This window comes from Antechinus flavipes, chromosome 1 (assembly GCF_016432865.1).
Source record: "Antechinus flavipes isolate AdamAnt ecotype Samford, QLD, Australia chromosome 1, AdamAnt_v2, whole genome shotgun sequence".
Classification (NCBI taxonomy): domain Eukaryota; kingdom Metazoa; phylum Chordata; class Mammalia; order Dasyuromorphia; family Dasyuridae; genus Antechinus; species Antechinus flavipes.
This window is the reverse complement of record NC_067398.1, coordinates 74,037,382-74,059,950: the sequence shown is the minus strand read 5'-3', so window position 1 is coordinate 74,059,950 and position 22,569 is coordinate 74,037,382. Positions and strand designations below refer to the sequence as shown.

The 22,569-nt window shown below is 32.9% G+C and overlaps 1 protein-coding gene across 1 annotated transcript in view; it reads left to right on the top strand.

The window, feature by feature from the left end:
* Positions 1–22,569, top strand: part of ABCA13 (ATP binding cassette subfamily A member 13) — a 551,934-nt gene that overhangs the window by 226,723 nt on the left and 302,642 nt on the right. Inside the window, exons 36-40 of the mRNA XM_051984384.1 lie at positions 2,798–2,935; positions 4,091–4,277; positions 7,133–7,351; positions 13,575–13,771; positions 21,872–22,029. Of these exons, the coding sequence (XP_051840344.1) occupies positions 2,798–2,935; positions 4,091–4,277; positions 7,133–7,351; positions 13,575–13,771; positions 21,872–22,029 (899 nt within the window). The remainder of the gene's footprint in view (positions 1–2,797; positions 2,936–4,090; positions 4,278–7,132; positions 7,352–13,574; positions 13,772–21,871; positions 22,030–22,569) is intronic.

The following is a 22,569-nucleotide window of genomic DNA, read 5'->3' as shown; positions in this document are numbered from 1 at the left end:
AGAATGGAAACAAAAGATGTTCCATGCAGCGATAGCCACATAAACCAAACTAATAGTATGTCAGCAAATGGTTGGGTCATTTTGATTTGTAGACATTATCATAATATAGAAATTACAGAAGGTTTAAAAAGCTGGGGGTTTAAAGTGTCCAAACTAAGTCATCAATGATTATGTATGTCAAGAGACAGATCATGAAAGCTGAAGGAAATCATATGGCTTTAAAACACAGGCTGCTTTAACATGAACCTACAAATAATTTAATAACTGTCACAATAGTGATGTTCTTTCTTCACTTTCCAAAATTGAGAAGGATTTTTATTTCTTGGCTTCTTGACCTTTTCATCATCTCCTTGAAACTGGTAATTAATAATTAAAAAAAATAAGATCTCTGCCCAGTACTTTAATCTTATACTATGGGCCTTCACAAATTTAAAGAATTATGAAATTCAGACCTTTAATTTTCCAAGAAATGAATTCATCTTTTGGAATTGCATAAGATTATAAAAATAACTACGAATGATCATATTTTATTTCTTCATATGCACAAAATTGGTAAGAAAACTTTTTAATGGATTAAAATAAATTTGCAGACCTGTATGAGTATTAATTTCACAGAGATCATTAATATGGAACTAGTGTGTAATAAATTAGTTCTTTTTTAAAGTTGATATTTAATAGTCATTTCTTCATTTCTAATGATCATTATGACATATTAGAATAAATATATTAGAACTTTTTAAAGCCTGGGACAAATTTGGGTGTGTGTTAATTATACTAAATCAAAAATGAGCAAAATAAAAGTTGGGGGGGTCATCTTGTGTTTGAGATGTTAAATTATTACAATTTTCAGTTTTAAAACTAAAGATCACGACAAAATTATAATCCTTAAATTAAACTTTCTCTAATAGAAAAAATATAGTAAAGGGACAAAATCTCAGGGCTGACTGCACAATTTTTCTTTATAGTGTCCCTACCTTAGAAAGAGGGTCTGTTCCAAAAACTCATTTTAGGCTGATTGTTTAGAATGCAGAACATGTGAATCAATTAATCAATGTGAATCATTGCCTGGATGATGTTTGGAGCTAAATTCCTGGGACATAATACAAAAACCTACTTAATCCCTCTATTATATGAACAAGAATCTCAAAGATGAGAATGCTTGTGGGAGAAGGGAAAAAGGAGTAGATCATACTCTGAATCAATGTAGGAGCACAAATGAAATCATCGATAATAATAATTCATTTCTAGAGAGTAACAGTTTTCAAAGTGTGTCCTGGGACCCTTTAGAATCTTCAAGACCTTTTCACAGGTCCAAAGGTCAAAACTATTTTTATAACATTGCTAAGATTTTTTTTCTAATTCTAATTCTAAGATTTTAATTTCTAATATGGAAAATAATGGTAGAACTCACCCACATAAACAAAAGCTCTTTGAGAGCTTTTCAATAATTTTGAAGAGTTTAAAAGTGACCCAAGATTAAAAAAAAAAAGAAATCCATTTTTATAGAATGTTAAAATTTACAAAATAAAGTGGGCATTTGGATCACAGAATGTTAGGGCAAAAAAGACCATGAAATAGGAATGCCAATTTATGTTTATGGAACATGTTAAGATTTAGAAAATGTTCTATATGATTAGAGGCAGTTAGATGGCAGAATAGCTAGAGTGCTGAGCCTAGAGACAGGAGGATGTAAGTTAAGTCTCGCCTTAGACCTTTTCTGGTTAAGTCTTTTCATTTTCTCTTGCTTCACTTTCCACATCAATGTAGATAATAATAATATTTACCTCCCCAGGATTGTAAGGACAAAATGAGCAACTGTTTTAAATTGTTTTACAAACTTTAAAGTGCTATACAAATGCTAGTTTTTAAAATTATTATTATTGTTTTGGCAAATGCCATTGAATAGGTAGTGCGAGTATTATTATCATTTAAGAGAGGAAGAAACTGATGTTCTAAGAGGTGATTTGAAACACAGGTACTTACTGGCACAAGCTAGTAGATGAAAAGTTAGGTTTCCTTACCCTATTTAATGCTTTCCCTATTAGCTACCTTTTCAGTTTCCAAGTATAAAACTAAATTAACTATATTATTTCATTTCACTCAATAAACAAGTATTGAATCAGTACTATATTCCAGAGGCACTGCTAAACTCTGTGGATTCAGATACATAGAATGAAATAATCCTTACTTTTAAAAAGCTCACATTCTAATTGTATTAATTAGGTTTTAGAGCTATGTTTCTATGAGGAAATGCAGCCAAATTATTAACTTTGGACTCAAGAAATATAACATTTCTTAGTATCCTCCCTTAACCAGAAATGCTTTATCTGTAGCATGAATTGCAGTTCAGGGAGGGGTTATGGAGGAATTCAGTAGGTTGGGCTGATGTTGATAGCAAGGAGATTGCACCATGATTTTATAAAAAAGGAACACAGAGGCAGACTGACATAAACTGGAATTAGTAATCTATATATTTTCTATCTATAGAAAAAAAAGAAGGTCCTTTGTTACATTTCAATGAAAGGTGACATCTTCATAAGTTAATCATATTCACATTTTATTTGAGTTAGGGACCAAGCGCTGCTGCTGCTACAGGAAATGGAGGCATGCCTATATTGAGAATATAGCACTCATAATTTTTGTAAATGGGCCATATTTTGTGAAAGAGGGACTATCGATGTTATTTTAAGCTTGTATTTCTTTCTAGGTATAAAAGTAATTATTCAGGTTCTGTAGGACCTGCTTTTAAATATGAGACAATACCTTGATTTGTTTTAATTATAATCTCTAATTTTAGGAGATTTTGGACTAAAGAAACCCTGGTATTTTCCCTTTACCATGTCATACTGGCAGAACTTGTGTGACTTCAACATGAAGAGGCAACAGCATATCAACTCCAATCTGTTATTCTTCAATGAAAACTTCATGAATAAAGGTCTGTAAAAAGATGATAGATTTTGTTAATCTTTTATCCTGCTTTTTTGGACAGGAATGATTTACAAGTAAGTTCTAGAGTGACTCTTTATGAATACATGTAGAGAGAATCTTTTGCCTTCCTCTGGACTGCCATTCAGGGGACTTTCTGAATTTCTGTGGCATTGTGGCAACAACTATGGTTGAAGAACTTGGCTCCTCTAGTTTTTAATTGCAGCAGTCGTATTTTAAAATTCATTGGACCAAAAGAATTTGCTCAAGGGTATATCAAAATCCCAAATATAATGTCAAGTATAGCCTTATGTTGGGCTTTATCCTCATAATTCATATTTGTGTAACCAAAAAGTCAGTGGTTCTAAAAAAGATCACAATGATAGAGTTGCAAAAAATAGGGAATTTTGTCATTTAGAAAGGATCTTAGAGATGACTTAGTCTGATCATCTCTTTTTATTGTTGAGAAAACTGAGCTCTAGGGATAGGGATAGTCATCATAAGAATGACTTGTCTACTGTTACTCAATTAATTGGTGACAGAATCAAGGCCAGAATAGAATTATTCTGATGTCTAACTCAGTGTTTTTACCATGGAGTCTAGGAGTTAGATAGATTTTAAATATGTGGATAAAGAAGATGATTAATTGTATAGGATCATGAGTAGTCACAGGATAAAAACTGGAACTGAGATTTCATTGTTATAGGGAATTCTAGCTTGAACTATGTAGTTAGTAAACTTCACAGGAAACATTTTAAGCTTAGTCTTATAGGATTATAGAGTTGGAGTTTAAAAGAATCACAAGATTAACTAGTTAAGCCCTCTTATTTTATAGAGTAAGAGAATTGAGGCTAAGGGAAGTTAAAGAGCGTATCCAAATTCACACAAATAGTAAATAGAAAAGTTGGGATTTGAACTGTATCCTTTGCTTCCATCTCCTAATCCAGTCCCCTCTCCTCCCTACCATGCTAGCTGCAAGCTAGCATCTATTTATTATAATCTGCTGAATATCTATTTTTGTACATTTCTTTAAATGATGACCCCAAACTAGTTCAAGACCTGAACAGGGTGGATATTTTGAATATACTAGTGTATTTTAAATAAATATCTTTGTGATTTTCCAAGCCCTTGCTGTGTCATGACATTATTTTGTTCATCCACACAGGATCTCTGCCACCAAATAGGCAAATAACAATTGAGGACAGAGTCCACACAGGAGTGACACTGGTGTCAGTTACCAAGGAGTATGAAGGTGACAAAAAGGCTGCAGTTAAAGAGCTTACGCTCACATTTTATAAAGGTCAAATCACTGCTCTGCTGGGACCCAATGGTGCTGGAAAGACCACAATTATGTATGTCTGCTTTAAAAATGGTATACCATTAGGTGATTTGGTTCTTTTAAAAGTTGATTTATAAATCAAAAAAGTTGTTATCTAATTTTTGCTTTGTACTGCAAAAAAATGTCAAGATACATATCACCAGTCTACCCAATAGTGCTCTACTAAATGACCAATTTTAATCTGTTTTCTTTCTTAAGTACCCAATTTAGTTTTTAGGCCCTTACAAAAATAGTGATTGTCCATTCTTGAGGCTTTTGAGGCAGATGGGTGGATTGCAGAAAGGGTGGAGTGGTTTGTGAACTCTGAGAAGTAATAAACATCTTTTTCTTCTCCATAAAAAACAAATCCATTCTCATTTCCTGCAAATCGAACTTGTAAGAAATTGACCATGTTTTATTTAGTTCTTACAAACTTCAATGGCTCATGTAATATATTTTTCCTCCCACTAAGTTCAATTTTCTTTGAACCCAAATAAGAAGATGAAGCTCAGAGAGGAAATAGCATGACATTTATACAGCTGAGATTTTTTTGGAAGCCCTGTTTATCTCGTTTTATTCTATGACCAAATGACATAAACATTTGGGTATAAAAACAAGATTTGGCTATAAAAATATATAACAAGAATTAAAATACTCCTTGGTGCATTAGGGGCTAGAAGTCAGACTATATCTACAAAATATCTCTGAAGTAAATCAAAAATGAGGAAAAATATTGGATTTTATAATTTTGTTAAAATTAGAACACATCTTCCTATATTTCAGTTTGTCTCAGTAAAAAATGGGAGATTGATCACTATTAAATTGGACTAGTTTAATGGTTTTCCTGTCTCCTCTAACCAACTTTTTTCTGCTTTACATCTAAAGACAGAAAGAAATTCATAAAACTCCAGCAGTCCATAGGAAATGACAAATCATTTGTAAAAGAAGTCAAAAGAAATTACATAAAGTTCATGCTATTTTTCAAGTTCATGGCAGGACAGAAAAACGGAACAATTGTTAGTAGTTATTAAATTGGAACACTTTGAGAAGATGACTAGAAAAGAACAAACATGAATTTGGAAAGCTATGGCTGTACTTTGTTTTGACAAATATATTTTATAATTAACAAAAAAAAAAGTGGAATTCTATATTATAGGAATCATTAGAGTAGGATTCTGAATTTTCTCTTCCTTTCAAAGTTCATTGATTTTGATGTGGAAAGCACCTCAGAGTAGAAACTCTTCATCTTACAAATGAGGAAACTGAACCCCCAAGGCTATTCAGCAGAGCCAGAATTTGTATCCAGATGCTCTGTCCAGGAGAGGACAGGGACTGCTCCCAGGATGTCATCTTTCCTTATCACTCAGTCAATCACCAAGCATCCATCAGACACCAACCATGTACTAGATACTGTTTTCAGTACTGGGAATACAAAGAATAGCAAAAGATAGTCCCTGTTCTCAAGGAGCTCACAGTCTAATGGAGGAGATGACATTAAAACAAAAATATGTAAATAAAATAAATTAGAAATCATCACTAGGTACCAGCATTAAAGATACCATTAAAGGGATCAGGAAAGGCCTCCTATAAATATTATATTTTAGCTGGGTTAGAAGGAAACCAGGGAAGTTAGAAAATTAAAGAGAGAAACATAGGAGTTCAATTAATGAAAATGCTCAGAGTTTAGGGAAGGACTGTCATAGTTGAGGAACAGCAAAGAACACTGGATTTTAGAATACATAGATGGGGAATATAGGGGAAGAAAGAAGTAAAAACAGTGGAAAAGAGGAAGGATTAGGTTATAAAAGGCTTTGAAAGCCGAACAAAAAATTTCACATGTGATCCTGGAGTTGATAGGGAATCATTGGAGTTTAATAAATGAAGAGTGGGGTTGGGGCATTATATGGTCAGATCCACACATTAGTTAGATCAATTTTACACAAGTAGAAGAATGGACTGAAATGAGGAGAAGCTTGAAGTAGGGAGACAAACCAAAAGGTTATTATTATTATAGTAATTGTTAGCGATAAAGAAACCTCTTTGAGTTTATTCAGTAGGAGAATAATGTCTTCAGGCCTGTGCTTTAATATGACTTAAACAGCTTATCTTGGGTAGAAAGATCATTTTGGTGGCTAAGAGAAGATGGCCTAAAGTCAGAGAAATAAACCAAATTGTTATTGTAATGGTTCTAGCATGACATGAGGAAGACCTGAATCAGGGTGGTGTCTCTGTGAATGGAGAAAAAAGGATAATCACTGAGAGCATAAAACCTGAAATAAATTAGGCAAGATCAAAGCTATCAAGGATAAAGGTGACTCTTTTAGGCTTTAATTTCATCTTTCCTTGATTTTATCCACATGGACACTCCTTCTATCAATGAAGTTTGCAACTCCTCTGTGAATTACATATTTTTAACAGTTGATGGTGGTCAAAAATTTCATCATTCAGCAGTGAACTTTTTTGACAATGCTTCTCTGAATTCAGATAAAGCATTTCCACAGGTGATAGACATACAGACTATACTCTTGCCTTTTCCTTGAACCCTTTCGATGTTAGTAAGATTTGTCAGAGCTCAGGCTTTGCCAGAATAGCCTTGAAATATCCAAAATGAACACTATGACATAATGAAACATTAGATGAAACCTAAAAAAGTTAGAAAAGAGTATATATGGAAAAAGAATAAAGGGCAAAATCATGGCAAGGTTAATTTTCAATCAAAACATGTCCATTGAGATTCTGGCAAAGGTGGGGGAGATGAATAAGCATCATTTTAGAAGGCTAAAGAAATAAACCAATGTGTAGCTATGACTTTGAAGCTTTCTATAATATAGCTATCACTTTGTAAATTGTTGCTTTGTTGGCATTGAGGGTATTTCTTTTCTCTTTCAGATCTCTATTGACAGGATTGTATCCTCCTAATTCTGGCACCATCATTATTAATGGCAAGGACATGCAGACACAGCTTGCTGCCATTAGGATGGAGATGGGTGTATGTCCCCAGTATGATGTCCTATTTGACAACTTATCTGTACGGGAACATTTATTGCTATTTGCTTCAATAAAGGCACCACTGTGGACAAAGAAACAGTTATATCAACAAGTCGATAAGTTAGTATTATTGCTCTTTTATTTCCCTTTCCCTTAGGAACAACAGAAATAATAAGTAAAGTGTAGTTGGAAGTATGGGCTAAAATTCTAAGAAAGAAAATAAATTAAGGACTGAATTTGGTTCAGTATGTATACTACATTAAGTAAGAGCAAACAATTATAGACCTAGATGAGACAAACATCTATTTTCATAAAATAATTAGTATTAGTATTATAAAGAATATATTATTAAGGGAAAGTTGAAATCAATGTGGGCTGAAATAGTCTTATATCAGTCTTCCTTGAGGTAAACTGTGAACTGGGTCCTGAATGATGGGAAAATGAAATAAATGAATAAATGAATGAAGTAAATGGGAAAAAAATATTAAGTGCTTACAATGTGAAAAGTATTATTCTAAGTGTTGAAGATGTAAACACACAGGTGAAAGTTTCTATCCTCAAGGAGTTTTCATCATAATAGAGGAATATATGATAAACCAGAAAAGATATTTTCTTGATGTTCAATATTTTTGCTATTAACAATGGAGTCACAGGGGTTGGCATATTCTGTTATGTAAAATCATTTTTTGTATTTCTTGCTTTTATATTGGTTTGGAAAAGACTTTAAAATATTTGTCTAGTTGAATGTTGTCATATATATATAGATCAGGTTAATCCACAGTCTGCTTTCTCCATAAAGAATTTGGACTTACCCAGCAGTGTAAGGGATTTAGGTCTGACAGAAGAAAGACATTCTGTCACCAGTGGTTATTTCCCATAAGAGCAATCAATTGAGGAAGATCAGGAAAAATTATTTTTCTGAAAGAGTAACAAATATAAAAGTCTCTAATATGAACTTTGTGATATGAAAATTTAGGTGCCCTTCTGCCTCAAGACAGTATTAATATATGTATATGTGTTTTTTGATAATTCAATATTATTCTGAATTAATGAACTTTATGTTTGATTCTGACTTCAGACAAAGCCAAATAGAATGAAATTAGTCAAAATTATGTTTGAGAATTAGTCTATATTTATTTTGACAATGACATTCCTAAAGTGACAAAACACATATCTAGGGCCAAGGAAAATGTGACTATAGAACAGTTCATATAAAAAAAAGCTAATAAACAGTACATAGTCTTAATGAACTACAAGCTAAAAAAAGGTTACTCAGTTAATTACTGAACATGTATTTGGCACCAACTATGTGTAGGGCATGGTATTATATGTTGATAATACAATTACTAAAAATGAAGCAGTACCAAGAAGGAAACAATAATTGGAATGATGTGAAATCGAAGGAGGTAACACAATTTTAAGCTTCATGAATAATATCTGGAGATAATAGCCCACTGTATAAGTCCTTGTTTAAATCACATCTGGGGTACTTTGTCCACTTTTTTGTAAAAAATTTAGAAGGAACATTGGAATTCCTGAGGAGGATGACCAAGATTGTAAAGGAATTGGAAACTGCAATATGTGGATTGAATGAAAAAAGTAGTGATTTTTTTTAACTTGGGGAAGAGAAGACAAGTTGGAACATGATAGATATCTTCAAATATTCGAAATGCCATCATGTTTAAAGAGAGCTTAGAATTGTTCTGCTTGATCCCAGAGGGCAGAACCAAGACTAATAATTCAAAGTTTGAGAGTTGTTGTTTTGGATTCACCCAGAAAAAAGAAATGTCAACTCTTAAAACTGTCCAAAATTGGAATTTCATTTTGCTATATGCATCTTACTATAGGTTCTATGATTACCTGTTAGAAATGTTGATAGGATATCTATTTTGAATAATAGCTACTTATGTAGAACCTTCCATGTGATCAGCATTGTGCTAAGTGTTTTACAAATATTGTCTCATTTGAATCTCACAATCTCCTTTTGTCTTGAGTGCTATTATTACCCCCAGGTTACATTTGAGGAAATTGAAGGTGAGGATCATACAGATATTAAATGTCTGAGGCCAGATTTGAAATTGTCTTCCTGACTTTGTGTCACCTAGCTGCCTCTCTTTTATATTTAAGAATTATTCTATATTTGTGTTGACAATGATGGTTCTAAGGTGAAAAAAATATATATCTAGGACCAAGGGAAATATGACTAGAGAACAGTTCATATTAAAAAAAAAAGCAAATAAAGGATTCATGGTCTTAATAAGTTGCAAGCTAAAAACAAACAAATAAACAAAAAAAGCCCCATTACTCCATATATTACTAAACATGTATTTAGCACCTATTAGCAGGACACTACTGTGTTGGTGATACAAATACTCAAAATGAAATAATACCAAGAAGGAAACAATAAGTGGTATGATGTGGAAATTAAAGGAGGTAACACAATTTTAATCTTCACCAATAAAGTTTCAAAATTACAGAATCATAAAGTTTCTTTTGTAAGGGACCTTAGGGGTTAAGGAACATTAACACTGTGAATAACCAATATTTCTATGTGATCCAGCTGTTCCCTCTTTTTGATAAGATCCCATTTCTGAAAGGCAGGAAGTTTCTGAAAAGTGTGATTGAGTAAGGTGATTGCTTCTAGTCCCCAAGGCAGCTGCTCCTTAACCAGTATTAGGATGGGTTCCTTGCTTCTCTTTACCATATAAACAGAAACCAGCTAGAGCTATGCTCTCCCTAGGGGATGATTTTTGTATCCTGAGTTCCCAAACAAAGTTCTGGGGTAACTTTTTCTCCAATGGGGAAGCCAAAAACACATAAAACCCGTGTGAAATATCTTGTTTTTCTAGCTAAGATTGCTAGAGGCAGCTGGACTTCATAGAGCTACGAGCATTCTTTAAATATTTAAGAGGCATAATGAGGCACATTAGAAAGCCAGCCTACTTTCCTCATAAACTGCTTAATCCTGCCTGCCCTTCCCTCTCACCAAATTGAAGTAATTGGGAAGAGCTGAGAACACTTAGCACAGTTTTTTATTAAAATATCCACCAATCTGTGTGGTTTTATGTTTGCCAAGGAAGGTCCAAATGATGTACTGTCAGACCAATCTGAAGGGAGACATGCCCAGATTTAAAAGGTGCTATTGGCTAAAGGGTACAAATGGAGACAAACTGTTGCTAGGGCTATATCATAAGATTTGGTCAAACCAAAAGAGATATCCAAGAGAGATCATAAAATGAAAGTGTACTACATATATAAATATATTTATAGCAGCTTTATTTGTAGTGTCAAAAAAGACAAAAACAAAACAAAAATGAAAGAAATAGCTATCAACTGAGGAATGGGACAATAAATGGTGGTATACGAATGTGATGAACACTATCATGTTATAAGAAATGAGCAAATAGATGATTTCAATGAGACATGGGAAAACTATGTAAACTGATGCTATATAAAATAAATAGTTGCAGAATTTGTACTAAAGAGTTATATTGACATCAATATTAAAAATTATATTAACATCAATATTACTAAAAAACAATTTTGAAGACTTTTATAAATTAATAAAGAATGAAATGAGCAGAACTGGAAAGATTTACACAACAATAAGAATATGGAGAGCAAAAAAAACTAAAACCAGACAGAATGATTAATAAAATGACCATTCATGTTTCCAGAGGACTAATGATGAGACATATTATTCACCTCTTGGTTGAGAAGTGATAAATTCAGTATGTGAAATGAGACATAATTTTTTTACAATAATTTTGGGAATTTATTTTGCTTGATTGTGCACATTTGATACTAGGAATTTGTTCATCTTTTATTTTCAATAGGGCAGGAATGCAAGAGAAAAAAAAAGAGATTTCTATTCATTTAAAAAACACTTAAAATTGAGAGGTGAGAGGGTGCTACAGATATAGTTGTTGCATTCATTTTTAGATGAAGTTATTGTACTAGTTTTGCTAAATTGTTTTACTTTGTTAGATGAGACCTCTCACTGGGGAGGAGGGCCAGTTTGAAAATGTTTGTAATATTAAAAAAAAATCAAAAAAAATTTTTTTTAAATAATGAAAAAAACATTTGGTAAACTCAGTATTTGATGATAGCTTACAGATATTCTTTTTTCCTTTCTCTCAGTTTGATCCCAGTATCTCAATTCTTTTGCTACAGGAAAATTCAAGAAATTGTAAGAAAAGAAAAGTATTAAGTATAGAAGATATGTAGATAAGACCATATTTCAAAGCAAATAAATAATGATAAAAAATCAGAATTTGTAATAGTAAAAGGTGTTATCTCTTATAATAGTAGCTACTCAGAACTTTAGTCAATTAAATTTCTTATCAGTGTCTTCCTGTCCTTGCTGCACAGTGAATCAGAAAATGTGAAGAGGTATCTGGGTAGAACAGATTTTAATCTCAACTTTCTTCTAGAAATCTCCATTTGACCATATTTAATGTTATACTTCAATATCCTGGAGTAGAATTTAGCTTTAGAACATAGATAATAGATTAGCAAATTGGACTAAGTAGAAGGCACTAATGGAATCAAAATAACCATCATGAGAAGCAATGAAATAACATAATGGATTAGCTGTACCTGTAATGAAAGTTAAGCATTACTTAGGAAAAAATTTGGGATAACTGAGGAAGGTCAAGTACAGGGAATGAACATTCTCATTTGGAATGAACATTCTAGTAGGCCAATGCAAAAGATCAAATTGCATATGTACTCACAAGATCTGGGGAAAACTACTTGAACTAATGGAGATAGTGATCTCATCATCGATAGCTATCTCTTTATTAATTTTTTAGATATTTTTTGAGCATCCTCTATGTGGAAGGCACTTTGCTACAATGCATGAACAAGAGCCAGGATGAGAAGATATGGATGAGTTGTTATGTAATCTGTGGCATAGAAAGGAGTCTCCATCTTAATAGATCGTGGATCTATCAATGCACAATTATTATTATTTTAAAAATGACATTTTCATGTTATCTGAAAAGCTTATAGGTACCCAAGGTACTTACTGTCGCAAGCATTGAGTCTACACAGGTGGTAGTAAGCAAACGATTTGCAATCTTCTGTGTTTAATTTGCTAAAAATTGTTGGGCTCTTTGATGAGCAGTTAATGTATTCATGTTTATTAATAAAAACTATTTCCATAGAGAAATGAATATTCACTAACATCAAAAATATTTATTAACTGCTTACATGTGGAATTGAATTAAGCACTGTACAGAGGTAATTTACAGGTGAACACAACATAGATAATGCACTACTTACTGATGAGGTATACTATACTGTTTTTGATTCAAATATAATAATGTCTTTGGCTATTCATTCATTCATTCTTTCATTTAAGAAGCATTAAAGGCTATTATGTGCTAGGTGTTGAGGAGATACAAACATAATACTGTATAGTTTTGGGATGTATATAGTATTTATTAAATACCTACTATGTTCCAGCCATAAATACTGAAAATAATGTGGTCAGTCAATACTCAACAAATACTTATAAAGTGCTTAGTATATGCCATCATTGTTCTAAGCACTGAAGGATAATTGATTCAAATCAAAAGGGAATCTAAGAGGTTCCCTAGGCTTTTCCTGAGGTTGGGAACTCACTCTATAATGCAGGTCAGCACCTTCTGTGAAATTTATTATTATATTGTCTGGGACACTGAGAAGTTAAGTGAGCCTAGAGTCACACAGTTAGTATGTGTCAAAGAAGCTACTTGAACTTACTTCTTCCTGGCTCAAAGGCTATCATATATATATGTAAGGCAGCTACCGTAGGTGGTATGATGCCTGAGGTCGGAAAAACCTGAGTTCAAATCTTGCCTCCTTTATTATCTGTGTGATCCTTGAGAAGTCATTTAATCTCTGTCTGTCTTAGTTTCCCTAATTGTGAAATGGGGTAATAATGCTGTCTTCCATGGTGGTTGTGATGATAAATGAGATAATTTTATAAAGTGCTTTGTATAATGGCTGGAACATAGTAGGTATTTAATAAGTGCTTATTTTCTTGCTTTCTTTTTATCCACTATACTAAGCTGCCTTTCATATAAGCTTGGTATTGTAGACTCTATTTACTGATTTAAGAAATGAAGAAACTGGAATCTAGAAATTAAGTAACATCTTTATGGTCACATAGTAATCAAGTTTCAGAGGCACAATCTAAGCTTAGGTTTCTATTTTCTGATTCCAGTTTCTATCATACAGTGCTGACTCTCAGCTGTAACCTAGTGAATTCTAAGGAACATTTCAATTTGATTGAGATTTATACAAACATGATCAGTAGTTTTTGTGAACCACAATGATAGACTTTTTCATCTTCTAGAACCCTTCAAGATATGGAGTTAACTCATCACCAACACAAGCATATCAGAGCTCTCTCTGGGGGAACAAAAAGAAAACTCTCAATTGGCATTGCCTTTATTGGAAATTCAAATGTCATTGTTCTGGATGAGCCTACTAGTGGTGTGGATCCTTGTGCTCGCCGAGGGATATGGGATATTCTACTAAAATATCGAGCAGGTACGAAATGAACATCATTTCCTTTTTTGTTCTAACAAGATATTATTTGTTTATTAGAGATCTAAGATCATCAGTCATTCATAGGATCAAATCTTGCATCAAAAAAGATCAGAACAATTTTGTTTCAGAAATCATTTCCTGGGAAAATAATAAAAAAATATCATGTAGGAAAAAAAAAACAGCCAGAACTTTAGAACTTTTTAAGATTATTTCCTTCATGTTTCTTAAGAGTTATATTTAGATTCAAAAAACTCATTTATTAATATAATGATGATGTATATTCTCCCTCTATTAATGTACCTGATAAACCCTCCATAACATCTCATACTTTGAGATTCTTGTCTATTTTTTCTATGAATTATCTATAGCATCCAACAGAAAAGAAGTCTTTCTTTAATTCTTTAAATATCTTATGGGTACCACTGTAGTATTTGGGGCTACCTGATAGCTACCTGATGGGGCTACATGATAGACATTCTTTTATTGGGATAAATGTTTCTGAATGTGTCTTTTATACTACTTATGTTTAAGTTGATGCTTATGCCAATCTATAGCAACTCTCCAAGAAATACATGCTTATGGAATAACTAAATGGACTTGCTACGCAACAGTGTATCATTATTTTTGAAATATACTTGATTCTTCCATTTATTTCATGTACAAGAAATAAAAGCAACTTCAGCCCTCTTTACACTCTAAGACACTAAAAATTCAAAATAGCAATTTAGTGAACTAAAAATAAAGAAAGCTAATAATCCTTACCCTGTAACACATTCATTGAACATCCTTCTTCACCACCAGCCCATACTACCCAATGTGCTTCAATAGTAAGGTCATACAAACTGAAATCCAAAAGACAAAATAAATCTAAAAGAAATGTTTTGTGACATAACAGAGCTCTACTAGAGATTTGAACAAAATATGTGTTTATGTGGTACTCTCCACCTGAGGGAAAGAACTCACCTTCTAATTGTGGCCAGTTTTGTTTCTCCAGAAGTCACTTGGGACAGATTCTGAGGCTTGTGCATAGTGAACTGCCCATTTGAATGGATGAGACAAGTTTGAAGTTCAGCATCCAAAGAAATTGCAGGAAAAAAAGAACAATAGGGAGAAATAGGTGGGGAAATACTGATGTTCCTGAAGATACCAGTTTAAAGACTTGTGTAAATAGTGTAAATAGATAAACCAACAACTATTAATGACAGAAAGGAATACAGCCTTCAGTTCAGGTAAAACAGACCATCTTTTTTGGAGTAATTTTAGATGTGCTCAACTCTCCATGATCCTCTTTGGGGTTTTCTTGGCAAAGATACTAGAGTGGTTTGTTATTTCCTTCTCTAGCTCATTTTATTTATGAGGAACTGAAGCAAATATAGTTAAGTGACTTGTCCAGGGCCATACAACTCATAAGTGTCTGATGCTAGATTTGAAGTTAGTTAGATCTCCTTGACTCCAGGGCCAGCACACTATCTACTGTGCTACGTAGCTGCCCAAAAGAATATATTTATCAATGAAAAAAAAAATTGCATGATAAAAATGAATTAACATCTGGTGGGGTAGAAGATACTGTAGATTCTCAAGATAGAATGGAACCATAGTGAAGAGATTCTGAGTAATATAAGAGAAATAAGAAATTCAGAGAACATAATTCATGGTCTACACAGCAGTAAGAATTGACAAAATAGAAAAAAAAATCTGTCACCCTCCTTGGCAAATCTTACAAAAGAAACAAAATAGAGAATAACTCATTATGACTTTACATAAAAGAGAAAGTTTGGAAGAAGAGAACAAAAAATACTAATATTCAAGGAAAACATGTTCTCTATATAAGCAAATCATTGATCTTGAAGACAGGAAAAAATTGTCTTGAAGACAGTTTAAGGACATTAGTCCTTAAGTTTGGGATTATTGAAATCACTATATAATCTACCTATTTTGTCTTTCTATTTAAAATTAATCTTAGCCCATGTTAATTAAAGAAGTAGGATAAGGATTTCATTAATGTAAGGAACTCCCAGGTTATGGAATTTCCTTTACTAGTATAATAAAACTTATAATTTTATAAAGTTGCTAAGAATAATATAAAAATAAAGTAATTTGCCCATGGTCACACAGTTAGTATAGGTGGGTTTGAAGGAGTTTTTGAACCTAAATCCTCCTAGCTTAGAGTATGGCTATAAAATCTCTTGTCAGTCATATTTAGTATTGTATTGTCTATTATTCTATGCTCTACAATTTTCTAACTGTTGAAGGGACTGCAAACAGAGAGGAAGAAGAATCCATTTAAAAATAAATTATCCTTTTTAAAGAATAAAAGGCTTTGACCCCATGAATTTCGAGACTGAAAAAAGTTCATGATAAACTAATTTCTATAAGTGTATCTGAAGTTGGGAGCATTACACTAAATGTCCTCTTGGTCCTTTCAAATTCTCTTACTTTCTTATCCTGGCAATAGTAGAAATCAACAAAATCCCTTTTCACCTTTACATGAAAGCTGACAAACATGGGAGTCAATATGATAGTATGTCTGATGATTCATCAGAATGACAGCCAGCAACCCAAATAAACAGTAGAACAATTAAGAGAGAAAGAAAATTCTTTCCCAAAGTTATTCCTTTCTTCTGAATTAGTTTCTCTTATTGCTTAGCAATTATTATTTTATTATTAGGAGTCATTTTGAGTGAATGCTAATTGAATTGTTACAAGATGTAAATTTCTGAAAATACTGCACATATCTCAATGTTTTTGATTTTGTGTTTTTAGATTTTCTAAGGTCTTTATGGGTTTTATGCTTTTTCTCTCCCTTGACTCCATGTGACTGTGAACTCTTTGAGACTATGAACTATTTTGCCTGCACTGATGTCCATGTTGTTTGCTAAGACCCCTTGAAATTGAGAAATTCAGAGATTTATATCTTTTATCTTAAGATAGAGTGTTAGGGGTCTCAGAGTCCCTGCCTAGTTGATGCTGGCTGCTTTCCCCTAACATTTCCTGAGGCCTTTAAGATCCTTACAATGGAGTTTTTTTTTTACTCAATCCTCCTGAGGCTTTTTATGGGAGCCCTTTGCTATTGCTTTCTCTAGATACAGAGACTATATATTTTCTATCCCTGATCATGTGGAGACTTCCCTGCACTAGTGCTGGGTGAGGAGAAAGAAGGAATTTTCTTATTGCCTATTGACTTCTGGCTAGTGTTTTATTCATTCCTGGGGTGAAATGTCACTGTAGTTTTTCATTGGACTTCTTATCATTATAGGGTCTGGCAGGCATTTCATAGTTCTGTTGGAATGAATATATTTGGAAGCTTGGGAATCTGTGTCCCATTGCGGCTAGAAGTTTTCCTCCTTCCCTTTCCAGTTTTATTATAGTTTTCTTCTTTCCATAAACTCCATGTTCTGATCATACTGGCCTATTTATTTTTTCCTCACAAATGATGCTCCATCTCTAATTTTCCAGCCTTTATACTTGTTGTCTAAACCTAGGATTCTCTTCCTATTCATTTATTCCTCTTAAAAGTTTATTTCTTTCAGGACTCAGACTCTAGTATACTTTTTTTTTTTTTTTTCAAGAGGATTTGGGTTTAAGTAACTTGCCCAGAGTCTCACAACTGGTAAGTATTAAGTATCGGAGGTGGGATTTGAATTCAGGTTCTCCTGATTTCAGGGTCAGTGCTCTAGTCATTCTAGTCATCTAGCTGGCCCAACCAGAATGTTTTTTTTTTTTTTTTTTTTTTTTTTTTTTTGTAGGAAGCATTTTCTGATCCTCTCCTCTGTCCCCTCTTCATCCCACCACCTTTTTTGCCTTCTCCTCTAAAGTTATTTTATTTCTATTTTGCACATATATTTTATATATCTATATTTTTACATGGTGTTTTCCTTATTTAAATGTAAGTTCTGGGGGACAAGAATTGTTTTTGTTTTTTCATAGCTAATGCTTGTTATCTGATCAATCAGACCTGTGATTTCTTTGGTACAAGGAACTCCCCATGATAAAACTCCTTCTACCATTACATATCTGCATCAATTTTCCAACTTAGAATTTTCAAGAATTGTTTATGGCACTGAGACAGAAAATGCCTTCCATTAGTCACATGGCAAGTATGTGTCAAAAGTGGAGTTGAACCAGCTTTTTCTAACTCCCTGCATCATCTCTTCATCAGTATTTGGCAGACTGATATACACATCATTTCAACTAGAAAAATAATATTTTTTTCCTGAAAAGTGTGATTTATAAGCCAAAATGGTAGGTGACTTGAAAGGTTAGGAACCTTTACCATGAAATATATCATAAAATTCTTAAAGCATCAAAAGAAATTCTTAATATTCCCTTAATTCATTGTGTACTATTCTTTGTCACTTTATTTACCCAAACTGATGGAGATCATTTTATTTTTGGACAGAAATCATTTAGAATATTTTCTTTTCTTTTTTTTTAATTTTAATTTTATTTTATTTAATAATAACTTTGTATTGACAGAAAACATGCCAGGGTAATTTTTTACAACATTATCCCTTGCACTCGCTTATGTTTCATTTTTTTCCCCTCCCTCCCTCCACACCCCCCCCCACCTCCCCCCTGCCAAGATGGCAAGCAGTCCTATATATGTTAAATATGTTGCAGTATATCCTAGATACAATACATATTTGCAGAACCGAACAGTTCTCCTGTTGCTCAGGGAGAATTGGATTCAGAAGGTAAAAATAACTCGGGAAGAAAATAAAAAATGCAAATAGTTCACATTGGTTTCCCAGTGTTCCTTCTTTGGGTGTAGCTGTTTCTGTCCATCATTTATCCATTGAAACTCAGTTAGGTCTCTTTGTCATAGAAATCCACTTCCATCAGAATACATCCTCATACAATATCGTTGCATTTATAATATTTTCACTTGAAATTAACTGCAAGCAACAGAGTACTAATTAAATGTATCACTGCTCCTGTCACATGAACTCAAAGGCTAAGTTCACTTCTTTTAGTTCAAATCAATATTGTCTTTAGAATGTTATAATGAGTAAACATCCAGGAAAGCACCTGCTACTTTATTTCTTTGTGGTTTATAATTCACAGACTCCTTCTACATGTATCTATTCTCATAAATTAGTTTGGCCTTCATTTGGACCTGTTCGTCTCTGTAAAATATTGAAATTGGATTAAGAACTAATATGACCCCTTTTTCCTGACTCATTTTATTTTCAAGATCTAAGAATAAATATGTTTCTTTCACCTTAGTTGTTAGCAGTGAATTTAATATAAGCAATTTAGATATGCTAAAGTAACAGTTTCATAGGCTTCAGAATTTGAAGGTTAACAAATTCCTTATTTTGTTATCAAATCTTATTTTAAAAATTTCAATATCTCTTATATATGTCCTTTTTCTCTGTAAAGCCTTTACAGCACTATAGGCTTTTCTCATCTTATACCTGGACTATACCAATAGTATTTTATTTGGTCTCCCTCCATCTAATCACTCCTTACTCTTATGTAACCTTCCCTAGGCAGCCAAAGTGATTTTCCTAAAATATGTCTCTGACCTTGATACATTTTTTTTTCCCATTTAAAATCACTGCCTCCCTGTTACCTTCAAGATCAAATGTAAATCCTCTGGCATCTAAAGCTCTTGAAAACCTGGCTCCTTTCCTTTTTTTTCCTCAGTGTTATACTTTTTTTTTCACTGCACATATCCTGTGATTCAGCTTTTTCAGACTTTGTGGTCTTCCTTGTGTATTCTATCGTTCCTATTCCCTATCTTTAGAATACTCCCTCACCACAACCCCACTTTCCCCCCATATGTTAGTTCATTTGGCTCCTTTCAAGATTTACCTCAAATCCCACCTTAGTAGAAAACCTTTTCTGGTCCCAATATATTAATAGTGCTTTGTTTCTGAAATTATTTTCTGTCTACTATGTACATAAGTTTTTACATGTAGTTTTCCCATTAATCAGTATTTTTGCCTTTCTTTGTATCGCCAACATTTAGTACAATGTCTAACAGATGAAGCATTTAATAATTTGTTCACTGAGAAACAGATTTTTAGAAGCTAAGGGATTTTTCCAAAGTCACTAATGTACTGTCAGAGATTTGATTGTTAATCCAGATGCAAAAATATTTTGAATATACTAGGTGACAAAATTCTTCAGATTGAGCAAATATCATGAACATAAATTATTTAAATTAGATAACTAGATATTAACCTGATGATAGGTTTTGGTTCATGTCAAGAACTCATGAAAAAGTCTTCATGTGACCTATGATTAATTAGCAACTATGATTAATTAGGATGGGTCCTTCTTATAATATATTATATCCCTTTTATGACTTAGAAAGTTGTTTTCATGAATGTCTCCAACTTAAAAAGATTATTGAAGTTTATGATATGCTAGTATAGCCTTCAAGAATTCATAACCACTTCCATGACCAAATTATTATCAAATCATTAGAGGGAAATTATTCATATAATTTCCTCTTCTTATCTCTAGCAGAAAGTGGTTGAAGCCACAATTTTAAAGGCATTCTTTTTCAGGAAAAGAACTTTTAATCATACATCATCTATTTACTCTGAGACTTGCTTTTGGTTGGTTGGTTGATATCCTTTGTTCTCAAAGAGGACCAAGATGACATCACTATATTGTAGTCGAGTTACAGTGTGTCCGACTGTGGCTGATCAGACCATATGAGCTTGGACTGCTTTACCATAGCTTGCACAAATAATTCATATGAACATTTGCACTAGTTTCTCTAACTTTGTGCATCTCGAGTTTCTTCTGGGTTAATGCATTTCTGCTTTGTTCATAGAGCACAGGACCTTCTCTGATGAGGGTACGTCATGCTGGCATATTCACATATGTCCCCTAGGTTCACCACACACAGTTTGCAGTGACTAGCATCATTCTCAGATAGAAATTAGGATAGTTTTCTTCTTTATATATTAAGAAAAATATTTATAGAAGTGGTCTTTGCTTATTGTGCATACTTTTTAATCCTTTTACTGATCAAAATGTGCATTTCTATTCTTTTATGTGATCATTGCTTTTATAAGAAAAGAAGGTATCTGTAGCAAAAATAGAGTGGCTTCAGAAGAAGAATGACAAAATGATTGGAGATTATTTTTATTCCAATTTTAAATCTTATTAGCAATTTTTCAAATCTCTCCGCATGCCATTAGATGTTCTTTAAGATTAATTAACAAAAGGATAATATCAATTAATTGATCATCTGGACCTTTATAAAATAACTTACTTATCTTTCTTTTTTGTTATCTTAGAGAAATGCTTAAATATGAAAAATCAATAGGGGTTTGTCATTCTGTCATATGAAAATAAGAGATAAAATTAATATAGGTCTTTTCTTCATGATAAATGTTTTTGTCTTTTGCCTTACAGTGCATGGATATTAAAAAGGGGAATTGAATTTATAAAACGTATACATTAGGGAGTGATTATTTCTTTGAGAAAAGAGCTACTACAGTACTCCTTTAAATACATTTTTCAATGTACTTAAAATGTTTTAGTCTACAGATATATATATTTCAGAAATACAAATATATACTTTTCAGAAAAACATGAGATAATAGAAAGCTTTACACCATGTAATGATATGACCAGAATCAGAGAATTACAGAGTTGGGGGGGGGGGACTTAATGGTGACCTGGTCTTATCCTTATCTTAAAAAGAGCTGGTCTTATTTTAAATATTTTGATATGTATTGGATTTTTGCATTTTTTTGGCTTTCCCCTATATATAACTGATAATGGGACCTTTGAATCAAAAGATTTGGATATTTTAGTCCTTTTTTTAAGCATAATTTCAGATTATATTCCCAAATTATTAGGCAATTTCTACCAATAGTTTGTTAGAAATTCCTTCATTTTTAAAGATTATACTTTTCTTATCAATCAATCATTAAACATTTATTAAGTACCTATTATATGCCAAATACTATGCTATATTCTAGGGATATAAGAAGAGGTACAATATCATCCCTGTGTAAATAATCCTAGAAATCCATTTGAACAAGAAAATTCCAATATTCTGCTGAAACTTCATAAGCTTTCTTGAGGAGATTACAACGTAAACTTTGATGTTCTTTTGATCTTGAAATGCAGGTCGTACCTTAATCTTCACTACACACCATCTTGATGAGGCAGAAGTGCTTAGTGATCGCATTGCAATACTCCAGCATGGGCAACTCAGATGTGCTGGTTCTCCCTCCAGTTTGAAGGAAACCTATGGCCATGGGCTCAGTCTGACGCTGACTAAAAAAGTAAGGCGCGAAATGCAAATTTTAATTCTATTTTACCAATCATGTTTATGAAGGCTAGTGTGTGCTAGGGCACTGTGGAATTCTCTGGAGGCCCAAGACAAAAACCAACCCATCCCAACTCTCTCAAAGTGCCCTAAATTCTACTCTGGGAAAAGTAATAAATGTTTATTCTCTCAAGATATACAATGGAATCTGATGTTAAATAATGGAGGTTCAGCTCCTGGATCTGGTGCTATTGTTACTGTGATAAGTCACTTAAAATTTCCTGAGCTTCAATGTCAAAGAATCTCAGAGTTGGAAGGCTGTAGGATCCAATTTGTTCTTCTCTGGGAATCTCTTCTATAATAACCTCAGCAAATGGTTATACAAGCTTCACTTAAAGACCTGTACTGATAGAGATATTCCACTACCTCCAGAGGTAGTTTAATTTTTTTTTTTTTTTTTTTTTGGAGATTGTTCTGTTCTCAAGATATTTTTTTTTATCAAGCCCAGATCTGCTGCTCTTCAAATCTTTTAAAAAATAAATCAATTATTCAATCA